This window comes from Brachycentrus maculatus, unplaced genomic scaffold (genome assembly GCF_059751285.1).
Source record: "Brachycentrus maculatus isolate JH-2025_06_01 unplaced genomic scaffold, ASM5975128v1 h1tg000152l, whole genome shotgun sequence".
Taxonomy (NCBI): Eukaryota; Metazoa; Arthropoda; class Insecta; order Trichoptera; family Brachycentridae; genus Brachycentrus; species Brachycentrus maculatus.
In genome coordinates this window covers 631,838-655,518 of record NW_028280905.1, presented here as the reverse complement: position 1 = coordinate 655,518, position 23,681 = coordinate 631,838, and the positions used below count along the sequence as shown (strand labels likewise).

The following is a 23,681-nucleotide window of genomic DNA, read 5'->3' as shown; positions in this document are numbered from 1 at the left end:
TTATGATATCTGTTATTTTAGTATATTTTTTATGTTTTGTAAAATGTATTCAAAAGTAAAATATTTTGTATTCACCTACGTTTAAATTTTCGTTGTATGTTTTCACTTATAGTTCTATTCATTATGGTCTGTTAATAATAATAATAAAAATAAATTTGGATAATTTATGTACCGCCATTTTCGTAAAATACTACCTCAAGGGCGCTTGCCCACAAAGCATCAACGAGCGGAATGTTTTCTTTTTTTTCGGAAAAAATTGAAAATATTCCATCGTTACCGCTGACGCCCACAGATGACGTGTGTGCAGTGCCTCCTAGATCTGGATAATAAATGACAAAAATTTGGAAATTTTTCATACCCATTTTTTTTAAACCCATTAATGTTTCATCATGAAATAGGGTATAATCAACCTTAATATAGCATACCTAAATTTAAATATAAATAAACATATACATCAATTTTATAATTTTAATCTTGGTTAATTGTTTTTTTTTTTTAAAAATACATATCGGTCAGGAGTCAAAATAATCGGTGGGTATGTATGAGATGATGCATGAATGTGGAAGAGGCGTTTTTTTTTTGCAAAGACAGGGTGGTATGGCGTTCTATTCTCTCTGCCTTCCCTGCGGAAAAGCGGCGTGATGGTTAGTTAGTTAGTTAGTTATTGTCCATGTGACTACATTTTCCGGTTAATATCTGCACCCGATTGGTACATAGGGCACCGCATCGAATTGACGCGGTGTTAACTATCATGATTATTGGAAGGTACGATGATAAGTCCTACGTTCTAGAAATAGGAGAATAATATATTTGGTAGAATGCAGATGACTCAAATGAAAGACCTCAGAGTTAAAGATATTATTGCTAAGTGCTTAATGGGAAAGAAAAAGGAAATTAGCACCAATAGATAGGGAACTCGAGGTTCTATACTTATATTCGTACTAGCTCATTTAAAAGACTTACCCTGCTAATTTGTACGAGTTCCTTGAGATATCATATTATTATGTAATTCAATAGTGATTTTTTTATACTAACTAACGTCCAAGTCTCTTTGAATTTTAGCTACGGCTTATTCAACACAGCTTATCATGTGTCTACCAGGCTCCAACTATTTGACGTTTATACCCTATTCCTTATTGTGACTGCTTTTACTCCTTATGCCTACAGTTACTATAATTTGACAAATACTTCAGTGAAAATTTCTAGGCAAAAACTCTGTTATGAAAATTTGAATACTGGCGCATTTGTTTTTTCCCCTTAGTTGCACTATGCGCACCTTACGGATTTCGTTCGAACTTCTTGCCTATAATCTTCCTTTTATAATATTAGGCATGCCTAAGGCTTGTATAATTTTATATAGATGGCACTGGTTGAGCGGCAACAAGCAAAACACAAGAACTAAGAACTAAGAACACAACTTTTTTGTCAAAGGTCGAAACGAGACAGCTGCGCGTTGTTTATTGCCGCGACCGCGCAATATACAATCAGTTTTGAAGTCGTCAAATTTGTTCGCGTTCTTGTCTCGTTATCACACATCGGCGAGGTGTTGTGTTTGGAATGTGAAAAATAAATCTATTTAGATGTGATTCGATTTGACAAAATGGTCAGCATTAACAAAGACTTTAACACGAGCCAGGCGGTAAGTGCGACCGATTCGTATGCGGATGTAAAAGGTTTCTCCGTGCAGCTGGAAGTTAAGTGCCATGAAAATTGAAAATAAAGTGATTCGTTTATTTTTAGGGCGCGACGTTTTTCAATTCGTCGGCGGATGAAGATGGGAGACTGGTGAACCAAGCTTCGACAGAGCCCCATCACTTCGAGCCTCTCAACACGATTCCATTTTCTGCAATTCACATCGTGATTTCGACTGTTATCTCCATTGTCGGAATAGTTCTCGCCGTAGAAGAACCAGACACGGACCACAAATGTCGGTCTTATTTTATTATGCTCTACCTACATGCCGGCTTTTGGTTCTTTACTCTGGTAAGTAACAATTTATTTCTTTTTAATTCTACCCACTTAACAAATATGTGTATTTATATTATGTCGGCTACTTGCGTCGATTCTATGTTGAAGCGATCACAGTTAAAAAGAATTTGGATATCATGTTTTGATACTTCTTGTGGCACCTGTATGCATCTAAGTGATGCATAGGGCATAAATTGACGCGATTTTAAACTCGGTCATAATTAGATGCCAACTCCATGTTTCACTATGGATGTGAACCATGGAGTTGGCCAAAGAAGGATGAAAGTAGACTGAATGCAGTCAAAATGCGATCTCTCAAAAGAATGTGCGACAAAACGATGTTTGATAGATGTTCGAATAGTGAAATAAGTAAGGAATGCAAAGCTGAGATAAGCATTATCGATAAAATTAAGAAAGGTGTGTTGAGATTGTTTGGACATGTAGAACGAATGAGTGAGGAAAGAACGGTAAAACAAATTTATGAGGCGAATGTAATTGGAAAAAGGAGCAGAAGAAGACCGAGAAAAACTTGGCACGTTCGGGTATGCCAAATACTTAAAAGCGGTCAGGTTAGGAGTTGAAATAATCAGCGTGTATGTATGAGAAGATGCATGAACGTGGAAGAGGTGAAGAATGTTTGCGAAGACAGAGTAGTGTGGGGTTCTATTCCCTCTGCCTACCCCTACGGCGAGTGGTGTGATGGTTAGTTAGTTAGTTAACAGTGAGTACTTTTAAGTTTTTTTTGCTAATTAAATATATTTTCTTATTTATTTGACCAATTAGCGTTTCTGCTCGCTAAAAAAATCTGCCCACAACAGCGACAAAAAATATTGATATATTTGTAGGTTTGTCATCATTTTAGATTACTTTAAAAAATTAAAGTCCAGCTTCCTGTTTAAAAACAGCAGTGATAATGTATTACGAATTTTTATTATATGTATAAGCATATCGCTCACTCCTTTCAAGAACGCCATAAATAAAAAAACTTGATTTTTCAGGAGATTATTTATAAATATAAAACAATGTATTATAAATAAATATAAAGCCACTTATTGAACTTTTTACTGTGCAACAGATCTTTTTAGGTAAAACCTGAAGATTTTTTCTCCATTTGAAAAATATTTAGTATATTTAAAAAAATAATTAAACAATACCTTTTCTTCAAAATGCAAAAACAACACTTTCTGCCCTGTAGCGGGTAAATATTAAGTTAAAAATATGCCTCTTTTGCTAGGATATAGTACATTTTCTGGCATTCCGAAAACATACACAACTGAAAATTTACAATTTTTGATTTATGACGTTCTTGAAAGGAGTGAGCGATATGGTAAAAATATGGAGCCAGTCTAATGTGAATGCAATAAATATTATTACATAATTATCTCATCATTCAGTATTGTTGAATTACTGAATTATAATTATTCCTCTTATGAGGGTGAAAGATTATTATAAATAAGAGATTTGTTAAAAGATGCAAAATAAAAACAAAACTTTATAATATATGTCGGGTTGTGGTCCCGTGGTTAGTGTCACGGACTCTTGAGTCAGAGTTTCTCAGTTCGAACCCACTCTACCAAAATTTGATACCTATTTCTAATAATGAGCCGCTTAGGCTCACAGAAATAGCATGAAATTGAAACATTTGTGTTAATAATATAAACACAAATATTTCTCTTTTATTCACTAAAAAATAAAATATAAAATATAGTATAAAATGCTTTAATGATTATTGTAGACGAATGTTTTAGCATTAACTTTTTATTAACCTGTTGGAGAATATAAAGGAATCAAAATTTAACAAAAACTTAAAAATTAGCCAAAGAAAAAATTGTCCAAAAGGGTATAGATACATTCCTATGTTGGCACTTATGTATTCATTAATTTGACCCTTATATACCTAACACACCCAATTGCGCAAAGGGCACTGCATTTTATGAACACAGTGTTATTTTGATCATTAATTACATGAAAGCAAGTTTCCCGCACTTCAATCACTATTCCAGGATTTTCAAAAAATAGACATAAAATTACTTCATATTTATTCTGATCCCCTGGGAATTTAACCTGGGACCTTCACCATGGTAACTAACCACGCTAACCACTAGACTACGGAGTCTGACAATTTTTGCCTAATACTAAAAATATTTACTTACAGTGATTTGCTCGCATATTATATATTTTTAATTTTTTTTTGCAAATTTATGTATTTATTCCAAATAAAATTTTATCAAGATAATATTTATTATGATGAAGTATAAATGTGTCGCCTACTTGCAAAATCAGCCAGATCCAATTTTATAAGATTTTAAAATAAATACTCTATCGGAATGCCAATTGTGGGTTTTATTGTTTAAATATTTATATACTTGAAAACCCTGCTAAAAAATACTTAAAAACAGCGTTGTATTTCAAATTCCGCTATTTTCATGGAACTTGCCTTCTGACCCGTATCGGGCAATCAAAAAATTAAGATGATGTCATTATCGGTTTGTGCCTCGTGTTTTTTTGAAATATTGAAAATAATTTTTTTTTTTTTTTTAAATTCTCCATTTCATAACATTTTATCTAAAGATAAACATATCTTTTAAACATAAATGTTACCCGGAGAATATTGCATTTTTTGGAAGATCGACTTATATGGATTTGGCGGATTTTGAAAGTAGGCGACACAAATGAAGACGCGTTCTATGATTCTACAGTTTTTTTTGTGACGCCTTTTCATTTTGTGATGGCGTTGTCAAACTGACAATGCCATCGTAAGCCAAAACATCTATCACAAGAAATTTCAGTAGAATCATAAATCGTGTTTTGATGTATTGTATATCAAAAATAAATTTTAATGAATATTTTTTGCATAGGTTTAACATTTCATTAGAATATCTCCAGCCACAAACTGGTTCTATAGTTGTAGATAAAGCTGTTTCATAATTTATGCAAGATTAACTGCCAACATAAATTATGGCCGTAATAAAGTACACAAGAATCAAGTTCCTTGATCCTCTCCGCCATACTAATGGCCATCTTATTCTAATTTACCTATTTTTAGATTTTATAACGTGTTTTAAAGAAATAACTCGATAATTCTATATCCTGAGGCTTGTCAGCGTAAAATGAAGATAAAACTATTTTATTGTATTATCTACATTGTTTTTGAAATCTCATCATAGATGAAATAGAATATGGAAGTCTATCACCTGTTGAAGAAAACATCTGTAGTTTTTTGTAACTAGTCGTGTGTAATGAAATAAAACTCAAAAAAATGGTATTATACATCGCTCACTCCTTTCAAGAACGTCATAAATAAAAAATCGTAAATTTTCAGTTGTGCATGTTTTTGGAATGCCTAGAAAATGTATTATTTCCCAGCAAAAGAGGCATATTTTTAACTTAATATTTACCCGCTTCAGGGCAGAAAGTGTTGTTTTTTACATTTTGAAGAAAAGGTAATGTTTAATTATTTTTTTTAAATGTACTAAATATTTTTCAAATAGAGAAAAAACTTTCAGGTTTTACCTAAAGAATCTGTTGCGCAGTAAAAAGTTCAATAAGTTACTTGATATTTATTTTTAATACATTGTATTATTTTATTAAATTTTAAAAACTTTCTCCTGAAAAATCAAGTTTTTTGATTTATGACGTTCTTGAAAGGAGTGAGCGACATGTGTTTAATTTTTAAAATAATCTATGATAAAAGGGTTAATAATATACAACATTTTGAAAGTGTCCAAATACTTGAGTATGAGTATCTCCAAATAAAGGAGTTATTTTTCATATTATTTTTTTGACATCTCATCAAAGATGAAGAAGAATATAGAAGTCTTGACATTTACAGGTCTTACGACCGTCATAGACTGGTTCGAGTGATCACTTTACACACGTGTAACATTCGCCAATTCTACCCATGATTTACAAACACAATGCTTAAATTCTTGAATCTTCTTGATATATTGATCAAACTCGAAACACAGTATTTGAGTAAGGGTAGTGACTGACCGAAGCCATTTAGTTGTAACGTAAAACGTTACGATGCGAGCATTCGTACAGTCAGTAAGTACACCGAGCCGACCGCTCCATCCACAGTTTCGGATGTTGCCGCGAGCGATGTTACAACATTAGGTTACGACAAAATGTTCCGGTCAGTCAACCCCCAAAGAGTTCACTTGAGACATTTATGGTGGGAGGAGGAAAGCTTTTATTAAGCGAAGACTCTTCTAACATGTCCAAAGAACTAAAGAAACCGTTGTGTACAAACATTGGGCAGAGTCAAGCCATCCAAATGTTACTCGTTGGTGTGTCTTGCTGTCCATGGAATTTGGAGCATGTGCCTCCAACACCACATTTCTAACGTGTATATTTTTATACTTTCTGCTGCTTTTATGGTCCATGTTTTAGCAGCATAGAGAAAAATGGAGTTGATCAAATTCCTGACAAGCTTTGTCTTGGTGTTGTTACTCACACCCCGGTCTTTCCAGATTATATCTAGCTTAGACATGGCACTTTTCGCAAAGTATCTTCTTCTAACTCTTATTCGCACCTAATGGTGCATAGGGCACTGCATCATATTGGTGCAGTGCATGCAAATTCTGAGCCCGTATCTATTATATTTTATATTGATATTCTCATTTTTAAAGTCTTCTTCTTCTTCTTTATGAGCCCTCTGACCTCCACTGCTGGATATAGGCTTCTTCCCCTTCTTTCCATTTACTCCGGTTGGTTGCTGCTTGCAGCCAGTTTTTACCCCTCTCAGGGACAATGTAGTCAGACCATCTCTTTTGGGGTCTTCCGACACCTCTTTGTTCTCCCAAGGTCTCCATCGTAGAAGAAGAAGTCAAGTTGTAGTAAAATAAAAAAATGCAAATCACCGGGAGGGGAAGGTTAAGAAAATGTGTCTTTTGTTGTCCCAGGTAATAGACTACATATTGAAGAAGACCCACCATAGCCTGCGCGTGCGCGGCTACCTGGAGTTCTACCAGAAGACGTACACGCTGCACCGGGCGCCCATCTACCTGGTGTCGCTGTGGAACGCCTTCCTGCTCATCATCCAGACGCTCTCGCAACACTTCTACCCCGACGACTTCACGCAGCAGTGCCTGAAGCGCGGCATCGGCACGCCCGTCTCCTACATCACCTGCTTCATCTGGGTGGAGACGCTGCTGCTCGCCGTCACGCACGGCCAGTACATGAGTGAGTAGACCCGTCACGCCGACCGCAAAAATTTTGTTAACCCTAGACCACGAAGAACGGAAGGTCTGTTGATGACAGTCAACGGTCCAGCTTCTCCTGAGGAGTTTTGCATGGTTTCCTCCCAGCAATCATCAAATGCTTAGAAATTCATGATTGGCCCACACTAGATTATCCCTCCTGTTCCTCCCAACGCTGACTAACCGGATCCACGCGGCTCGCATAACCGTATGTGTTTAAAAAAAACATGCCCCATACGCGGCTGACATAAGCGTACGTGTTTTTATTTTGCTCCAAGTTGAACTGAGGTTCGAAACTTTTTTTCGGGATTTTTTCATGGTGTGGAACTTTGGATAAAATAATACGTCAATCCTTGGCCTTATGACATCTGTTGAAATATCTGACTAATAATTTGTAACATCACAAGGATAAATAAAAGAACAGATCCCTGATTTTTCTTGAGGTCGGTAATTAGTCCGCGCCATAATCATGCCCTATATCTGTCTCACTCTCGACGCTAAGCATCGCCAGTGGGTAAGAGTGACACATGGGGTCTCTCAGGAACAAAGTTAACGCGGTTAAAAGGCTAAAATAAAACATCTTTTTTTTTTTTGTTAGAAGAAACTAAAATCCACTTGATCTATAAACCTTGTACATAATAATAGATTTATATTATCCACTGACACTTCGTGATGGAATTGCATTTTTAATTTATTATTAGATTAAAACAAATATTTTTAGCTTTTCCACTTTTTTATTTGACCAGCGACCGGGTTTCGTCGTTACAGACATCATCAGACTGATGATGTCTGTAACGACGAAACCCGGTCGCTGGTCAAATAAAAAAGTGGAAAAGCTAAAAATATTGGTTTTAATCTAATAATAAAAAAAAAAAAAAAAAAAAAAAAAAATTGTACATAATAAGTAAGGTAAATAATAAATACAATTTCCATATAATAAAAAAAAGTAAAACCCCTTGACCATGGGACTTGTTTCAATGTTTAACTCATTGTTGTTGTGCGGTTTTTTTCATCAAACCAGTGAATCACAAGCAACCACAAACCCGATTCCCATCAATACGATGGTTTTTGGCGTTTCTCGCGCTCTACCAAAAGTGAGCAAATGGAACGTTTACTCTACCAACAGTATGTAAAAGACGCTTACAAGCGTTTCCCGCAAACAATGTGTTGATAGGGGACTGTCATTAAATGTATGACGATAAGAAAAACTCACATTTTACCAAAATGTTCACAAAACATTTAAAAAATAAGTTCAACACGTTTTGTTGAGAACTTTATATAAAATGCAAATGATAAATGTTGGTTAAAAAAATAATTAACATGCTAGTTGTTACTACATTATTTACATGTGTCGCCTCGGTGCTCCCCACAGATTTGATATTCATCGTAAATTTTATTAAGAAACCATGTTGCTTTATTACTTTTGATAATCAGATTTGTGAGGTCTTGGCAATATTTTAATGTACGATTCATTAGCCGTTCGAGTGCTGAGAATCCAAATATCGTCTTTGGTATACTTTGAAAAAAATGCGGTCATTGATAAATCGACAATGACGCTAGTGTATTTTAGCAGTCGAAATGGGAGGTTGTGTCGCATCGTGCGCGTTTCTATGTTCCGATTCGTCAATTATCGTTTTTAAGTGAAGATTTTTTTCTTTGAATTAAATGCGTCAATTTGTTGCAGAGAAAGTGTCAAATTTCAACAGCTGCCAGCACCGGCCCGACGTGCAGCGCGACCACCTGGTGGAGGCCCCCGGGAGCGCGGGGGGAGGGGGGCGCAGCGGGGGGGGCTCGCAGGCCCCCGCGCCCCTGAGCCAGACCCTCACGCAGACGGCCGACCTGCTCGCCAGACAGGTGAGACAATCCGACAATCTCAAATTCAATAAACGCTTTTACAACATCTTCAAGTGAATTGATATCACTCTCCTGAGTCATAATATTTTATTTTCTTGTGAAATAGCTCTTCAAAATGAAATAACATACCTTTAAGCATATTATCTTACATTGCTCATAAAATATTATAATTTTTACAAAAACTTTGCGCAGAGTTCAATATGTTGCGTAAAAGATATTAATGCATAGTGGGATATATCTTCACTGTTTTTTTTCTGGGTAGATATCAAATTTTGGGAAAATGTTTTGAATAAAAATTGTCTGAAAGATATCTTGTGCTTTGGTCAGCTACAACTGCCACGGGTAAAGTGATATCTTTCTTCTAAACCTTGTCCCCACCCAATGGTACATGATTTTTACGAAAAAAAAAAAACAAAGTAATTATTCCTACTCTATGAGACATAGATGTAGAAATTTACAGTTTGTGTAAGATATCACCGTGAACGTATTTTACAAAAATAGCGCTTTATTAACTATCCATAATTATTATTATTAAAACATTGTTGTCAGGCAGTTTTTCATCAACCCCGACCCTAGTAAACCATTTAGGGTTGTATACTAACGACACACCCATCCAATGAGCTATTTACAAGCTACATGGTACTAGACGTACGGCAACTGTTCGTCAAGGAAGTACTGATTCACTTCTGGAATAAAATGGAAAAGGTAAGAACGCACAAACTATTCGAACCCGGGCAGCATTAAATAAAAACTATATTGGCCCAGCCGTTAAAACAAGTTTTGCTCAAAAAAAATTTTCATTCCTTGCTCCAAAAATATTTAATTTGCTGCCCGAAACCATTAAGATTTCCAGGAGAGATCAGGTCTTTAAGAACAGTGTCCGTCGATGGTTGCTTAACATTGGAAGGGACAAGGTAGAAAGTGAATTAATTAAAGTCCAGGTGTTATTATCACATTGAAAAACCTTAAACTAAAAATTATTTTTGTATCTCCTGTATGTTATGTTTATAATCTAATCATTAAAAAAAAATATTATTAAAAAATTTAAAAAAATAAAAATATAAATTTTGTATTACCATGTTATTATTCGGCTCAACACAGGCCATGCCTAAAGAGCCGTAATACGTATAATAAATGTATATATGAAATGAATATGTATATTGAATGTATCTATGTATTATGAAAAAAAATAAATAAAAATTACAAGTAACCGCAAAACAAATTTCCATCTGTACAATATTTTTTGACGTCTCTCGCGCTCTACCAAAAGTAAGCAAATAGAACGCTTATAAGCGTCTCCCACTCTCTGCCAACAGTATGTAAAAGACGCTTTTAAGCATTTTTCGCAAACAATGTGTTATAGTTTTTTTTTAAATTTATAAATTCACATTATAAATTTGTTGCTTCAGAGAATATGTCTTGATGTTCTAGGAAGCGTTCTGTAAACACAAGCATGACATTACTTGAATTTATTATCATGTCTTGTGAGATAAGCCTCCATAACATTATACTTATCATTTTGTCCCTGCTGATTCTAGCCAAACGCCTTATCTCTGTATACACAAAAGTTTTGTTATTTTCAAATCAAATGGCACATTTATATGTATGTAAACATGACCTCTACCTACCTATTATCACATTCATTTGAACTAACTGTCATATCGTGTGTCACTCAACTCATACTCTGATTACACTTTTGACATGACAAATATAATAACGGTGCATTTCATACTTTGTAGTTTCTGGCTGATTACGCTAAACAATTGAATTGAAATCAACAATGTGTGCAGAGTGTATTCAACAAAAATATTGTATTTTAATTTTAAAGCATGATGTTTGGGAGATGGACAAATATTTTAAATACCAGGGTGTGGTCAGGTCAGAAGTTGAATAATCATTTATTTGTGAAATATTCATTCATTCATTCAAACCCTTATCCGCACCCCGATGGTGCATAGGGCACTGCATCATATAAACGCAGTGTTATCTTGATCGTTAACACATGAAGGAAAGGTGATCAGCCCTCCGCTTCAGGTACAAATCCAGGGTAATATTGAATAAATATTAGAGTGAAAAAATCACTTAAATTTATTTGACCCCCCCTGGGAATCGAACCCGGGACCTCCAGAACGGTAGCCGAGCATGCTGACCATTACACCATGGAGGCAGACTAAATGTTTAATCTATGTGTACATAAACATACATATATACATTCATTTATAAATATTGGAATTTGTAACTGTCTACCTGAATTTTTTTAATATTCTTTTGGGGACCGGAAAGGGTTAACTCTTGATCATTTAGCCATTTCTTTATTGGAGATGGAGATGCACAAATGTAGAAGAGGCAGTGAATTTTTGCAAATACAGAGCGTTGTGGTATTTTATGTTTTCTGTATACCCCTGCGGCCTAATGGTTAGCATATTATTTACATTTAAAGTTAATTTTATTTTCATTTTTAATAACCCGCAAACTATGAAATGTATGGATGTATCACAACACCAGAGCCAAGTGAAAAAAAAAATTGAAATTCATTTTTGGAGTTAGATCTCTTTTGATGCAAGGTCTTCAAATAAATATAGTATATTAGACAGATACAGAAATGAGTGGTTGTATTAGCAAATAAAAATATTGTATTTCTTCACATGAAAACGTGATTATTAATTATTTTAATAAACCACAAAATTAAATATTTCAGAAATTCATTTATGGAGTTAGATCTCTTTTGATGCAAGGTCTTCAAATAAACATAGTTAAGTAGACGGATACAGAAATGAGTGGTTATATTAGCAAATGAAAATATAGTAATTTATTATTAGATTAAAACCAATATTTTTAGCTTTTCCACTTTTTTATTTGACCAGCGACCGGGTTTCGTCGTTACCGACATCATCAGACTGGACCAGTCTGATGATGTCGGTAACGACGAAACCCGGTCGCTGGTCAAATAAAAAAGTGGAAAAGCTAAAAATATTGGTTTTAATCTAATAATAAATTAAAAATGCAATTCCATCACGAAGTGTCAGTGGATAATATAAATCTATTGAAAATATAGTATTTATTCATATGAAAACGTGATTATTAATTATTTTAATAAACCACCAGTGTTTTTGCTTACATACGTATTATCACATTGCTTTGATTGATATTCATTAGCAAGTGTGATCTGTTTATATAATTGACGTTATTTACTCAATTTGTGGGTGGTGTATGTGATAATGAAATTTTGCCAAAAATGTAATATATTAATGTATCATTGAAGTGAAAAGGATATTACTTTTTTATTGTGATTTACGAGGTGCGAAACCTTATCCGCCCTATTTAATTTCTGATGCATAAACACAGTCATATAATAAAACAACAAATGTATAAAAAAAACTTTTCCTTTTTTATTTTATTTGACCAGTGACCTGGTTTCGTTGTTATCGACGTCGCTAGTCAGATGATCTCGGTAATGATGATACTGGTCAAATAAAATGAAAGTAGATTTTTTTTGTAGTTGTTGTTTTATTATACAAAATACAGTTATACATCAAGATTTTTATTGATGTCTTAGAGATGTCTGAAAGATGAAATCGAGTCACACTTAAAGGTGGAGACTGACCGGAGCATTTCGTCGTAACGTAACACGTTACGATGCGAGCATTCAGGCAGTCAGTACACTGAGCCGAGCGCCCCATCCATAGTTTCGGATCCTCGCTGATGCTCGCCCCGAGCGATGTTACGACGTTATGTTACAACGAAATGCTCCAGTCAGTCTCCATCTTATGATACAGTTTTGCTTGGTTTAACCACTTCTGTGGTCAACCTCTTGGAAAAAGTAGGTCAAAGAAAGCCACCCTTTTTTTCACTACTGTTTTTTTTTTTCATAGTTTTAAATATAATAAATCAGTATAAAACATAAACAAACAATATTAGAAAAGAAAAAAAAACAAAGGAAGAATGGATATATCTAGACTGGTGGGGGAATGACCCGATTCGGGCAAATTACTATAAAAAGTTTCGTGTAGAATGTGCCAAATCACTGTCAAAAATAGGGATTTGTTTTGGGATGTATAGGGATGGACGAATCGTACCTTATAGTGCTGCATTAGATTTTGTCAGTGTTATCTTCATTGTCAATAACATGATCAGTTCTGCGCTTCAGGTGCCAGTCCTGGTTAACGTTTTAAATAATTTACATATTAAATTTTTAAATCAAACACTGATTTTTAGAATCTACTAAATTGTATTTTATTGTTAAAAACAAATAAAATAATTATGAGAGAAAATAAATTATTTCTATTTATTTTGGGACCATTCAGGAAACGAACTTAGGACCTTATGCACGCTGGCTGAATGTCTAACCACGTTAGAGATGGTTATTATGTACTCCATTTTAGAAAATGGTTTTTGGACAAGTTTTATTAATTCCTCTGTTAACTGTAGCCCATTGTAGTAATGAGATGTTAGCCTTTTTCCAAGTACTTAAGTGTTTTATTTATATTGTATCAGGCCGATCTGATTCGTCACCTCCGAGAGCACAACGAGAAGTTGAGCGGGAAGCTATCCGCCACCACGGCTCAGCTCAGGACCCTCCAGCATCAGCAGTCGGGAGACAAGTCCTCGGTGTAGTTGCGCAAACTACGTCCTGCAGTGTCGGTGCCTTATCTCTGTTATCAAGACTGAAACCAAAAGACATCTACATACAAATATGACAATAATAAACTTGAAACGGCTCGCGGATAAGTCGTCGAGTGTACATTGATAAATCTAGTGCTGTAAAAATTAATCTTAGTGTTTCTATATTCGTCACATCTCTGTGATGTCGCGTGTGCTCAAAGATGATACTAAGTGTTTTGTAAATACTATTTTTCTATAATTAAAACCGAGACGAGTCGTAAGCTGTTTGTAATTTGGGTTGGCGACTCTTGCGAATGCCGGTACCCTGTTTGAAGAAGGATTTAACACTGCATTGTTACGCGAATATTTTTGTAATACAACGGGAAAACCATAATTATTTTACTCTAACCTTTCATCTTTATCTTTCGATTTTGTTTATGTTATATAAGTGGCAATTCCTTTCAAACCGTACTTGGCAATGTTAGGAGATATTGGAAATTAAAAATGTTTATAGTTGATTCATATCTAAGTTGCTGTTAATATGACATGGTTTTGATATATTTTTAATATATCAATGTAATATATTCAAATTTGTTTGTTAAATTGTTAATTGAATATAATTTGCTCCATTTCAGTCTATACTTTCAGCCGGTATTATTATTGGTAATTTTTTCCTTATAATGTATACAGATACTCCTACAATACGGTGTCGCCTTAACTTGATCGTAAATGGACAGAAACACTCTTAAAGCAAATATTATTATGCTATAAGGTGTAGCAATTTGCTTTAAATGGGATCTATGACTATAAATCAAGTTTATTCTAAAGCTGCTTATCTAATACATTTTGTGAACAAATAGCGTTCATCAACAAGTGTGGACTGCTTCGTCTTTTTGATGTAGTGAATTCACAGCGTAAGGAGGGTAGTATTTTAAAATACATATAATAAAACATTGCAAAAATAAAGCAATCAAAATGTTTGTAAAGATTAAGTTGTACAATATCTAATAACAATGTAACCTTGATTTTAGATCGCCCAATTCAATCTTCGATTGTTTTTTTAGTTGGTTTCAAATTCACATAGACAAAATGTCAAAAAAGTATACCATAAAGTAAATGTTTTCATAATTATTTTTCTGCAAAATGTGTAAAATCGGAGATACGTAATCAAAGACGATGTAAAATTATTTCTTTTGATTTCTGTGATGGAATATGAATTTACAACGTAAAATGCGGGAAAATGCAAAAATGAGATTTTAATGCATTTAACTTCCGGAATCTTCTTTGTGTGTTTGCTCTACGTCTTAAATGACATGGCACTTTTAAGGAGAGATATTTGCATTTAAAAATTTTCAATAAACTAATTGTGCTGATTAAGGTTCGCTGTAACACATAATAAGCTTGTTTATTTAATTTTTTTGTTTCATAACAGATAGCGAATTGAGTCACAAGTTTTATTGATTCCTTTTCCTGGGTATTGTTGATATTCTTATGTTATGAAACAGAATATGAGGTGCACGTGTTTACTAGTCTTCCATGTTGACTCGTCGAGAGCGTATGGATACCGTTAAAAACTATTTTTCCTCCTCTAATGTTCATCTGTTTGAATGTCATTTGCATCCGTTTATTTTCGCTCAGTTTATGATTGTACGTGTGTAAAAAATATATTTGTTCAGCTTGCAAATTGTAATAAATTATTTTTCTAGGTATATCAAATAGATTACAATGTTTTCAAAGTAAAACACTTGGTGATTGTTTCCATATTGACTCATTATTTTAATTTTAAATAATAGTGCCATATCTAAATGACTTGCTCATATCTTGTGTAAATTTTCCATCATTGTTGCAACAAAAAAATGGAAAATATATCAAATTTACCTTTTTTATATAAGGAATAATCCGCAAAGCCTCTTCTTTTAAAGGCTTGTCTGCGGGCAGGATAGTAAGGATAGGGAACGTAAATGTGAAAAATACATTACAACAAACAAATTTCAAAAAAATTAAAATTTATTTTGAAATTGGCGGGAATCGAACTCGCGACGCCAGTTTTGCAGTCAAGCGTCTACCCAACTACGCCACAGCGCCTCAATTCTATATCATATGCGTCTTGATTTTAAATTAATACCAATGTTTCCATTCACATCGGTTCACGCTCCCAGTGTAAAATACTTAGAATAGGGTCTCCAAACTGTGCAGTAACAGTATGGTATGTAAACCATAAATCGCAAGTCATTCAGACGGCGATTCTTGCTATTAGACGCGTACTATGCTTCCTTATGACTTTGGTGTAATAACAAATTCAATTGTGTAGAGTTTAATAATTTGTTTCTCTTTGTCTTGTGATTTTTTTTACATAAATTTATTTACCAACAAAAAATGCCATATTTTTAATTTGATACTTCAAAAAATTTTTTTTACATTTATTTTGGTTACCAATTTTAAATATATTTTAATTCCTATTATCAGTATCTTGTAATATTTAGTAATCTGTATTAAGAAATCTTTATGATAGGGTATTTTCGTTTGAGTCGCCTTTTTCTGAATCGACTAGTCGTTTCGTATTTCCTTACAGAATTTTTTTATGAAAAAATTATTTTCATACATTCGGAGCAACATTATATAAATTGTAAAAATATACTTTATAAATAATTAATGCATTTTAACAATGAAAATACCGTATTACTTTAAAATTATGTTCAGTGTTTAATTATTTTTTAATATGTGTATCTATATATTAGATTTAAATAAATAATATTTACGTTACGATTATTTACACTAAGAAAGAAATTTTTTAAGTACATAATATATACTTACATGAATATTTTTTATTTTTTATTTGGTATGTTTTAATTGCATGAAAATGTCAAGTCTCTTCTCGATCAATATGATTTTTGTTAATGCGTATGAAGAAAGACTTCATTGTAAATTTATTTTTCATAATAAAAAGCAATATAAATTAAATTAAGTCAAATAAGTAAATTTATACTCGAAAATTTTATATTGAAAATTGTATTATAATATTCCTGATTAAAATATATTTTAACCCAATTCATGTACACTGTTTTATTTATTAATTACCTGTACCCGGCCGCGCTTTGCTGTGGCTCGCTCCGCTAAAATGGAAAAGAAACAATACAGAAAGCACATTTCTAATATGTATAATTTCATGTTCAATGATAGTACATATTAATATTTTGACATCTCAACAAGAATATGGAAGTCTGGGTATTTACATGACTTATGACATATAATAGGCTGGTTAAGCGATCACTTTACACGTTTGTAACATTCAAATTGTATAAAAATATGAGTCATTTGTGAATTTGAAATGTCGATAAAATAAATTTTATAATTTAATTTTTTAGCCAAAAAATCCAAAAAAAAAAAACAAAATAAGTTATGCAATTTATGAGGTTTATGAGGCGAATGTTAGCGGGAAAAGAAGTAGAGGAAAACCGAGAAAAACATGGCACGATCAGGTATGCCAAATACTTGAAAGTGGTCAGGTTAGGAGTCGTAACAATCGGCGGGTATGTATGAGGAGATGCATGAACGTGGAAGAGGCGAAGAATGTTTGCAAGGACAGAGTGGTGTGGCGCTCTATTCTCTCTGCCTACCCCTGCGGGGAAGCGGCGTGATGGTTAGTTAGTTAGTTAGTTTTTAAATAAGTTATCATGTTAACAGAAATTACCGGCGCAACAAACTGTATTCGTACATCTCACGAATCAGGAATTATAACAGTTTTGCTGTATTATGAAATACATGATACGGAATCAGCCCTCCATAAAAATGGCCCTTCATTTAAGTGTCCTTGAAATCCGGTTAGACAGACAGTTGTGTTAAGAGATGTAATATAATATATAAATATTTATTTAAAATAAGACATGTGCTCTCTGTCATGTGATCTGAGTAATCCCCTGACCCTGTTTCCTCGTGCAGTGCTGTTACAGTCAATATTAGTCTGCGTGATTCTTGCGGACACATAGACGGAAGATAGCGTCTCCAATAATACTTGTTTAAAGCGGATCCTACTCGAATCTTCCTTTCTTGCACAGAAATACATATATTTTTAGATTGGCACACAAACTTTGAACTGAAGTAATCCTGCGTCAGATGATTTTTGTTTATGCTTGCAATATTTACTTTACTTCAGCTTTCTTCTCGTGTCCAGTATTGAACACAGGCCCATCTCTTGGACTTCCACAGTTCTCTGTTGGTGCACTCTCTTCCAGTGCAGGCCCGCCACTTTCTTAATGTCATCGGACCATCTTGTCTGGGGCCTACCCACGCTTCTGCATCCTGTTTTAGGCTTCCAGTCAAGCACCTTCTTTTTCCATCTATCGTTAGATATACGTGGCACATGACCTGCCCAGTTCCATTTTATTCCACGATTCTTTGACCCACATCTGTTACATGGATCGATGAATCGACACTCCTTATGAGTAAACTGCATAAATGATTTGAAATTTTCTAAACGGTTTATTTTTCTTTTCCTTACCTTATCCGCACCCAATGGTGCATATGTCGCTTCATCTCTTCGACACAGTGTTATCTTAATTGTTTAAGTGAAGGCAAGGCGATCAGTCCTACACTGCGGGTACCAGTTCAGGGTGGTATTAAATTAATAGAAGAGTGATTTTTTTACCTTCAACACGGTAACCAAATGCCCTAACCATTGCAATAAATTTTTAAATGAATCTCAGTTCTTGTTCATACTAGTACACAGGACCTGCACTAGACTGATCCAGTGATTTTTTTTTTAATTAAGCTAAGGTAAGGTAAATAGTATATAATATTAGCACTTTAATTATAATATTTTTTAATTGTTCTTATGATAAACGTTAATATTTAAATGCAGTATATTTTCAGGTAAACTTAAGCTGTTGGTGTTTTAAAAGAGGAACCAAGTTGTGGTAGAGTGGGAGTTGAACCTACAAATTCTTACTCATAGTGTGCAATACTAACAATGCGAAACCACAATCCGCTATCTATATTAACGTAGATAAATAAGTAATTGAGATAGGAATATAGAAATCTGGGTATTTACAGGGTTTGTGATCTGTCATTGGCTGGTTTAAATGACCTCTGTGTAACATAAAACTAATCTTACAGGAATTATGTTTTTTCAGTAAATAAAATTCGGTTCAAGTTTTCCCAAGTATTTATTCAAATAATTTGTATTTTTTTTGCTTTTGGGACTTGACAACTTAAAAAATTTGAACATCAGAAGTAAAATTATACTTTGGTGATGAACTTAAAAGTAAAGCAAATATTGCACAAGTTAACAAGAGTGTTTGCTTTAAAAAATACCGGAAGATTTGTTACTAAAGACACTACTCAATGTTAAAATTGAAATGTAGAAAAACAAGTAATGAATTAGAATTCACAAGAAGTTTGTTATTACTGATTTACTTTTCGTACATTATATTACGTAAAAATATTACACAAATCAAAAATATGTCTTTTTAATAAATAACATCAACAACAAAAATATCAACGCAGTTATTTCTCTATGAAACAGACAGCGTCAAAAGTAGGCGCGTTAATTGTGATATGTTTATTATTCTTTGATTTTCTTAAAAATAAATCTCAAGAAATAAGACAAACGAAATGCATTTTAGTATATTTAACTTCGCGTTATGAGTGTGATTTTTGAAACTGATTAAATAGATCAAAGAGAGTTTGAATTTTACGGTATGTTATTCAGGTATTAGATTTTCTTTCATCTACACTGCTGTACTAAGCTCAGAAGTCGTATCTGCATTAAGCCGAGTAAGCTCATCCTACTTGTGTTTTAAAAAAATGAGAGACATGAATTTAAGTGCTACAGCAGTCATAATGGTGAACGTGTTAAATTATTATTGTGACTATCTTTAAAAAAAAAACTATGTGCGTCCATGAAAACATAACGATATCTCAAGGCACGAGTTACTCCTTCTGTTCTTAGTATGGCAATACACATCTACTGTGGTTTTGAACACATTTTACTATATCTTAAAATAAAAGGATAAATGCACAAATTAAATTAGAAATGATTGCACTTTTATGCAGAAGATAAACATCTAAAAAATCAACAGTAATAAATAATACAGTATGTACACAATAACTTAAAGGACGAACACGCTTTATTCCTCTTCATCTTCAGTGACTTCAGCTTCCGCCACGTCGTGGGATTCGCTGGCTTCTTCCACTTCCGGGGCTTGCTCTTCTTCCTGGACTTCTGGAGTTTCTGGTTCTTCCACTTGAGGTTCCGGCTCCGCGGGCTCCTCGGTAGCAGCGGGCTCCTCGGCTTCCTGGGCGGCGAGCTCCGCCTCTTGCCTCTCCAGTTCGGCGAGTTCGGCTTCCTGCTTGGCTAATGCGGCCAGTTCAGATTCTTGCCTGGCGATTTCGGCTAATTCAGCGGCCTGTAATCAAGGTAAATGCAATGTTGGTATAACTGTTGATTCGTTGCACAGTTCCGTATAGATAAGGTAATCCGACACCCAAGTCACAGCTAAGGTCTCTGTCGGTGTGGGAATTTTAAAACAGTTACCATACTTTTTGACGTCACTCTGATTAAATTATTTTATAATATAAACAAACATAATACTATGCCTTATTTTATGTATTAATTGTTAAATCAAACACAGATTTTTTGAGTCTAAGTTGTATTTTATTAACATGTTGTAAATAAATTATCCGGTCAAATTATAAGCTAAAATGATAAAAATGAAAATGATATTTTCTGGCGTTTCTCATGTGTGTGATTATAATCAAGAATTCGGACCTCACATACTAATAAAAGAGTTTCTGCTCAATAAAAAGCTTCTTTTCATCTCACCAATAGATTGTCTCTAGTGAAGTTCTAGTGATTTAAGAACAATGTTTCAAAGTTGGTTCATATATATAGAACTTCCAAGAATTAGGGTAGTGTGGTTGTCAATAATGGGTAGAATTGGTGAATGTTACACGTGTGTAAAGTGATCACCTAAACCAGCCAATGACGGTCGTCAGCCCCGTAAATGCCCAGGCTTCCATATTCTTCTTCATCTTTGATGAGATGTCAACAATAAAAATAAAGTAAGTAGTCTTGAAGAAGCTGTTTGCTTCAAAACCGGTCGGTTGTTGTTTTATATTATAATTTAGTTTTAACACGATATACAGGGATATTATAAGTTATACTCTATTCGGCTGTCCAATCTCAAAACACAGTAAGGGACATTTTTTTGTAGTACGTTTTTTCTTTTAATTTTTGGACTAAGTAGATTCTACTTAGTCCAAAAATGCAAAAAAATGTCCCTTACTGTGTTTTAAGTTTGGACAGCCCTATTTGTGTTATGATCACTTTTTGGCATATTAGATTACCTGTCTTGCCAACTCTGCTTCCTTCTCCTCGTCAGCTTGCTTCTCGATCTCTTCTAGCCTCGCCAACTCCTTTTGCCTCTCTTCTTCCGCTATCCTGGCCTCTTCCGCTAACCTTTCTTCTTCTGCCTTTCTCGCCTCTTCCGCCAGCTTGGCTTCCGCTAGTCTGGCTTCTTCCGCTATTCTCTGTTCTTCGGCCAGTATAGCTTCCTCCGCCAACCTGGCTTCCTCGGCGATGCGAGCGGCTTCTTCTTCTGCGAGTCTCGCGGCCTCTTCAATCGCTTGTTGTTCTTCATCAGCCTGAACGGAAAAACAAAGCAAAATAATTATAAAAACGGTTTTAGAGGCAATATGTCAATGAAACTACTATCCAAATCCAGTGCTCTGTGTGTACCATTGAGTGCGGATAAGGGCGCAAAGAGAAAATAAGGCATATTTAAGGAGTGCTAAAATTTTTATCTCAATGATATTAAATAATTCTATTTCAGAAAGAAGAACTTCGCCTTTGTCCCAGTGAGATCACAATGTCTAATGATCAGGACACTTATAAATGAAGACGATAATGAATAAAAATAATTTAAATACAAAAATAAAACACTTGTATAAAACATTTCATATCTAATAATTATTGCAATACACCATTTAAATTAATTTTTTGAAATAATTATATCATATGTAATCACGGTCAGAACAATTATATAAAAAAGTAATCTTGTGATTCCACAAAGTTAATGCCATATTAATAAATAAGAAAAAGAATTACAAAAAGTTTATATTTTACAACTATTTCCTGTTGAACATACATACATTTCCATGATGTGTTCAGTTTGCATCTCCAATATCACAAAAGTAAATAATAAATTAAGGTAAGCATTAATAAAGAGAAGATTAACAGTCTGGAGAGATAGCACAATCTAAATTGCGAATATAAAACAGCTTTTCTGATGTATTTGCATAGTTTATTGTTAGTAATAACGTTTTATGAGCATGTGCCAGGAGTTTGGATAGCTTCAATGTGACCTTTATGAAAATAAAGCTGTTAATCTTATTATTTTCATTATATTTTATTCATACGAATAGCAATCAACTCATTTTACAAATCATTTTCATGCAAATGAATTGTAAATAAAAATATATTATCTGGAAATGAAAACGAATAGTAATGGTTTGGGAATGATGTTACTTGATGTGAGCCAATTTTATTTTGTTTATCTTTTATTTTAATTTATTTATACTTTTTTCTTTAATGCTAAAATTCTTTTCTACTGGCCCTAAGACCAAAGTGGTGCTAGGGTACCATATTGGATTAACGCTGTGTAAACTTAAGCGTTTTATATGATGGCAGGGTATAGAAGTGGAATATGCTTGATGAGACGCAGATGACATTATAGAAAATATTTTAATTTCATTATTTGATCGGCAGTCACTTTGTGGTAATATCCATACATTTTTAATTTAAATTTTACTTGGTAAATGCTACTATTTCTTAGAATCCATTGTGACATGTGTATCAATGCATTCTGCATCATTTTAAAACACCGGATGTGAAGCTCAGTCTAAATTTTGGAGTTGTGTCCTTGGGACATTGAAAGATGAAGGAGGTAGGAGGTGTTTTTTATTTTTTATTTATTTATTTATTTTTATTTTTATTTTTTTATCATAAAAGAGAGGAAGATCCCCACACGATGAACCGATCAAGTTAAGAGAGCAATCACCTTGGTGGTTGGAGCACTATGTGCGGGGCAGTCAAAGGATAACTGGAAAAGGTTGCTTCGACAAGGGTTACAACCCTCAGTAATAAGGAGTAAGACGGAGAAGAGAGAAGGTTTTTCATCCGTGCGAACATAGACAATAGGGCATAATTAGACACACCTCTTAAATTTGGACTTAGTTTCACATAGGGTGTTTAAAAATTATAATGTTTAAAAATTATATATGTGTCACAATTGATTTTAAGAAATAGTGGTATTTACCGGGTAAAATTTTAATTAAAAATTAAACTCTTTTAGTTTGTGCTCGCATGCGTTACCTGTCTTTGGAGTTCAGCCTTCCTATCGAGCTCGGCAGCCCTCTCCGCAGCGGCCTGTGCGGCTAGCTCCTCTTGTCTCGCCAGCTCAGCCGCCCGGACAGCTTCTTCTTTCTTGGCCAGCTCCTTCTTCTTGGCCAGCTCCTCGGCCAGAGCCCTGAAACATGGCGATAGTTCACTCCATCCATTCCGCAGACACTTTGCATACAAGTATTTACTTTTATATAACATTCATTATCTAGCGACATATACGAGAGATTGAAACTTAAATTTAGGTATTGTATTATCAATACCTCAACTTGAGATAAAACATCTTTGGAAGCTCTTCACATATTCTTAGGTCTGGTGTAGAAATTTTTGGTTTTCATTCCGACCCATCTATGCAAAAACTTCTTATCGGTTTTTAATCAATCATGCAAAGCTTTTCGCTATCAAAGATAAAAATTATTACTAATGCTTTCAAAGTCCCTATTGCTGTCAGAGGCTATGTAAGTTGTATAATATGTAAGTTGTATAGTACTAACTAGTGTGTATAACCCTTCACCATGTTACTATAGCCAGGGTGACAGCGGCAGGAAAGTAATCTTACTCTAGGGAACCCCAGCTCCATTAGGAAACCATCAACACTAACAGGCCCAACCACCGCCCCTAAACCCAAAGTATCTAAAAGCAAAAGGAAGTATCTAAAA

At 34.1% G+C, this 23,681-nt stretch overlaps 2 protein-coding genes across 5 annotated transcripts in view; one reads left to right on the top strand and one right to left on the bottom strand.

The window, feature by feature from the left end:
* Positions 1–1,382: 1,382 nt before the first annotated feature.
* Positions 1,383–16,000, top strand: LOC148308707 (transmembrane protein 192). Its single transcript, XM_088261270.1, has 5 exons — positions 1,383–1,639; positions 1,741–1,983; positions 6,873–7,152; positions 8,854–9,023; positions 13,518–16,000. Exons 1-5 carry the CDS (start codon positions 1,601–1,603, stop codon positions 13,635–13,637), a joined length of 852 nt encoding a protein of 283 aa, XP_088117396.1. The 5' UTR covers positions 1,383–1,600; the 3' UTR covers positions 13,638–16,000.
* A 2,771-nt stretch (positions 16,001–18,771) lies between these two features.
* The window catches only part of LOC148308706 (uncharacterized), a 34,955-nt gene continuing 30,045 nt past the window's right edge, over positions 18,772–23,681 (bottom strand). For all 4 annotated transcript variants that reach the window (XM_088261260.1, XM_088261262.1, XM_088261261.1 and 1 more), the window contains 3 exons: positions 22,996–23,149; positions 20,970–21,266; positions 18,772–20,029 (listed from right to left, as the gene is read on the bottom strand). In XM_088261260.1, the coding sequence (XP_088117386.1) occupies positions 19,751–20,029; positions 20,970–21,266; positions 22,996–23,149 (730 nt within the window). In that variant the 3' untranslated portion in view covers positions 18,772–19,750. The remainder of the gene's footprint in view (positions 20,030–20,969; positions 21,267–22,995; positions 23,150–23,681) is intronic.

Bases quoted from the DNA above. Each gene is read 5' to 3' on its own strand.
- LOC148308707 (XM_088261270.1), top strand. From the start codon at position 1,601: ATGGTCAGCATTAACAAAGACTTTAACACGAGCCAGGCG. The intron at 1,640-1,740 runs GTAAGTGCGACC...GTTTATTTTTAG, and splicing joins ACTTTAACACGAGCCAGGCG to GGCGCGACGTTTTTCAATTC. The intron at 7,153-8,853 runs GTGAGTAGACCC...AATTTGTTGCAG, and splicing joins CACGCACGGCCAGTACATGA to AGAAAGTGTCAAATTTCAAC.